General features: G+C 61.0%; 1 protein-coding gene across 1 annotated transcript in view; it reads right to left on the minus strand.

The window, feature by feature from the left end:
- The window catches only part of EPPK1 (epiplakin 1), a 27,618-nt gene that overhangs the window by 6,021 nt on the left and 17,421 nt on the right, over window positions 1-4,176 (minus strand). The window contains exon 5 of the mRNA XM_026841536.1: window positions 113-250. Coding sequence (XP_026697337.1) covers window positions 113-250 — 138 coding nt within the window. The remainder of the gene's footprint in view (window positions 1-112; window positions 251-4,176) is intronic.

Genomic DNA, 4,176 nt, shown 5'->3' on the forward strand with positions numbered 1-4,176 from the left:
TGTGGCTGCGCCGCCACGGAGCGGGGCTGCGGTGGCGGCCGGGTCCTTCACAGCCTGTGCAGCGGGCTGTCAGCCCCTCCGGCGAGGCAGCCCCGGGCTGGGACCCTCTCACGCTCCTGGGGAGCAGGGAGGGCCGGTCCGCGCTGTGGCCAGCGCCCGCACAGGACCTCGGGCCACACGGTCGGCCGCTGTGGTCTCGGATCTTGGCTGGGCCGCAGGTGGCTCTGACCTTGACGAGACCCAGCTCTGCCTTGAGAGAGAAATGTAAACAACTGAGAGGAAAAAAAGGAGATAAGAAAGCAGAAAAAGAAGTCGGTGACTCAGTCTGTGCTCGTGGACAAAAGAAAAGTGCCAAATCAGTGTATTAGCTTAGAGGCGTGAACAAGACACTAGAGCCAATAGAGAAGCTGTAACTGGTGTGCACATGGTAAGAAAACACATAAACCAGCTGAAAGGACATCAATAACGGCTGCCTGTCTGCATCAAGGAAAAAGAACTCTCTGACTCGTTATTTTGGCCACGACAGGCCGCAGGCTGGCAGGGGGCTTGTGCTGGCCAGCAGCAGCTCGTGGCTCTCCCAGCACTGGGCTCAGTCCCACCTTTGGGTCTGTTTCCATGCCGGTGTGGGATGAGCCGCGTCCCATCAGAGCGTGGCCACCGCTCTGGTGAACAGGCTGGCCTGGCGCCCGCGTGCAGAGCCAGGGCGGGCAGGTGGGTTGTTCTGGTGCGCGGTGGTTGCTGTGGCTGTGCCGGCACTCGGGGGTCACCCGTGACCGCTGGGGTGCCACCGTCGGCCTGCGCGTGTGTCCCTGCCTCTGCCTGTGCGTGTGGCTGTACGTGCCCTTGCGGGACTCCACGTGTGGGTGACTCCATGTGAGCGTGTGCGTGCGCGAGGGACAGACTGTGCAGGTGCTTGGGGCAGCCGCACACATGCAGGCATGTGCGAGTGTGCGCTGGCCAGCGCTGGCCCCGTGGGGGTGTGCGTGACTCGGTGCCCCTGTGCGGAGGAGGTGCTGCCTGCCCCTGCCCTCCCTTCCCTGCGTGTCCTGCTTCAGGTGCACATTCCTGCCTGCGTGGGTGCTCGCCTGACTGGATGATCAGCACACAGCGACGTTTTCCCTCTGACTCACCAAGGTCGGTTTGGCTCTGGGGAACACACCTGGGCAGGAGGTCCCTCTGTTCGCAGGGCGAAAGTGGACGCCAGACCCGTTTCTGTTCTCCTGACTCCCTTCTCAGAATCTCTTCCTTGCCTGACACCTGTTTTCAGCCTGTGTTACGTTGCACTTCTTAATTGCAACTTCACTAATTGCACTTCACTGTAGGTTCAGCTCTTCCAGCTAAAGCTCCGTCCTGAGCTGCATCCTTGGCAGGAGCGGGGTGCGAGGGGGTGCAAAGGGCCGGGCAGGCCCATCCCCTCCCTCTCCTGTCTCTCAGCAGCCGGCTCCGTGCAGCGCAGACCCCGGATGGCGCCCGCAAGGCAGCGCCGGGTTGCTCTGCTTCGGTGTCCCCGCGCTACCCACAGCTGAGCAGGACGCTCCTCCGAGCTGTACCCGCGGCACTGGGCCACTGTCTGGAGCTGGCCCAGCTCGTTTAGACACCTCTGAAGCACTGGTAGTTGGCGGCTTCCCTCGGAGGTGCATAACTTTGCATTTGCCAGAACAGAGGCTGTGATTTATCTCCCCACAGTGGACGCCTCCTGCTGAGCTGGAGCCCAGGTCCCGTTACAGCGGAGCAGAGCGCAGCAGGACGCTTGCCGGAGCCCAGAGCGTAACTCCTCTGACCACGTGCACATGTCTGCGGTCGGATGTGTCCACAAAGCAGCCACCGGCCACATGGGCTGGGTCTCCCTTGGCTGCTCGGGGCAGCCGGGGTGGCCCAAGCCGCACACAAGCGTCACCTGCAGTGAATTGGGCCCAAACATCCCCTCCTGCCGCGCGCAGGTCTCGGAGCCACCCCCCCCTCCCCGCAGGCACCACATGGCTCCTCAGTTTTATCTCATGGAAATGCTGGTGCCTTGCCTCGGCCCCTCTCCCAGACCGTCCCCTCTTCAGCGGAGAGCAGGGCGCTCTCTTCCCCACGAGGACTGAGCAATCCCTCCTACGTTTCCCTCCCTCCCGCCCAGCCTGTCCCCGGGACGTGACAGACCGCTGAAGCAGCTTAGTTCCTTCATGACCTTCTCTACGGCACCGTCAAAGGCTTTTTGGAGATGGATTAAGTGAGCTGAGCTCTGCTGTACCCAATGCTGACTCCAAGAGGCCTTTCCCCAGGGGCTTAGGGCGACACTGCAGATGCACCCTGTGCCTGCACCCCCGTGTCTGCCCCCCCCGAGGGGGCTGCACCCTCTGATGTGAGGCAAGCTGGGCCCCACAGCCCCGGGGCTCACCTGCCCCCGTCCCCCCCGAGAAGGGCCAATGAAGAAGAAAGGTGCCCACAAGCGCATCTCCAGGCAGGGGGCCACTCCTGTGTCCCGGGGGCGACTCCAGCACCTGCACGCCTTCCCCAGGGAAAGGGAGCACGGCAGAGTCCCCGCTGAGCCTCCCAGCTTTGTGAATGCCACCGGTCCCCGTGCTGCAGAGCTGAAACACCCGTCCTCCAGGACAGGGCTGTGTGTGTGCTGCGTCCCCTCTGGTTTACTCACTGCTTTGGCCACCTGCTGTCAGACACGCAGGGTGTGAATCTCCTCCTGGCCCTTGGCTTTGCCTCTGTGGCTTGGGCCAGAATTCTCTCGGCCCCAGTCCCAAAGTCGCCGTGCAGGGGTGTGTTAATGGCACAGGGACGCTAGACCCTGCCCAGCAAGTCAGAGCCCAGCCGGAGCGTTGTGCAGCCGGTGCCTGGGTGTGTGCGACTGTGCTGCCTCCAGACCTGCCTCCATCCCTCCCTGCCTGCTCCTGGCGCTCCTCCTCAGACCTGAGACTTACAGGAGGGCTCCCGCCTCTGTCCCACCCGGGAGCATCACCGGCATCTTACAGTGTATTGGGTTTGCGTGGCAAGGGTTTGGTAGCCGGGGGGCTACAGGGGGGGCTTCGGTGAGGAGCTGCCAGAAGCTTCCCCAAGTCTGATGGAGCCAGCGGCAGCCAAGGCCGAGCCCAACAGTGACAGGGGCAGCCCCTCTGGGATAATGTGTGTAAGGAGAAAAAACCTGCACAGCAGCAGTCAGAAGAGATGAATGAGAATATCTGAGAGAAACAGCCCTGCAGCCACTGAGGCCAGTGAAGGGGGGCAGGAGGTGCTCCAGGGGCCAGAGCAGGGATCCCCCTGCAGCCCCTGGGGCAGCCCGTGGTGAGGCAGCTCTGCCCATGGGGGTCCCCGGGGGAGCAGAATCCACCTGCAGCCTGTGGGGGACCCCATGCCGGAGCAGGGGCAAACCCGAGGGAGGCTGTGACCCCGTGGGAGGCCAGGCTGGAGCAGGGTCCTGGCAGGACCCGTGGAAGGGAAGGACCCACGTGGGAGAAGTTGGTGGAGGACTGTGCTGTGGGAGGGACCCCCGCTGGAGCAGAAGAGGAGTGTGAGGGGTGTGAGGAGTGTGAGGGGTGTGAGGGGTGTGAGGGGTGTGAGGGGGTGAGGGGTGTGAGGGGTGTGAGGGATCCTCCCCCTGAGGAGGAAGGAGCGGCAGAGCCAACAGACCATGAACTGCCCACAGCCCCCATCGCTGCCCCCTGCGCCGCTGCAGGGCAGGAGGGAGAGAAATCGTGAACAAAGCTGAGCCCGGGAAGAAGGGAGGGGTGGGGGAAGGTGTTTTATTTCACACTCTCCTACTGTGTCTATTAACTGGTGGTGATGTTCAAATTAAAATTGATGTTTTTCTTCCCCAACCAAGTGTACCTTTTGCCCATGACCATGATTGTCCTCTCAATCCCCGAGCCTTTTTTTTAATCTTCTGTTATGTAACCCAATGAATATGGATATCTACACTCTATCAGTTTTGGTAAAATGTGCAGTGGGTGTGCAAGCTGTGTGGAGAAATCCCCTTGCACCCTGGCCGGAGTAAACATGCCTGCTTTATAACTCTATTCGAGTTGTAGAGTCTTTTATCTGTGAATCAAGAGTTGGCACATTCTTAATGTTAACTTCAAAGTCCATAGAACCAATACCTTCCAAAAAGCCTGCAGAGCACTATGGGTTCTTTGTGTCCGTCTTGTACTTTCATGGCAGAAGAAAGAGCAACCATGGTGAAAC

The sequence above is a fragment of the Athene cunicularia genome, assembly GCF_003259725.1.
Source record: "Athene cunicularia isolate RWA chromosome 2 unlocalized genomic scaffold, athCun1 chr2_part1, whole genome shotgun sequence".
Classification (NCBI taxonomy): Eukaryota; Metazoa; Chordata; class Aves; order Strigiformes; family Strigidae; genus Athene; species Athene cunicularia.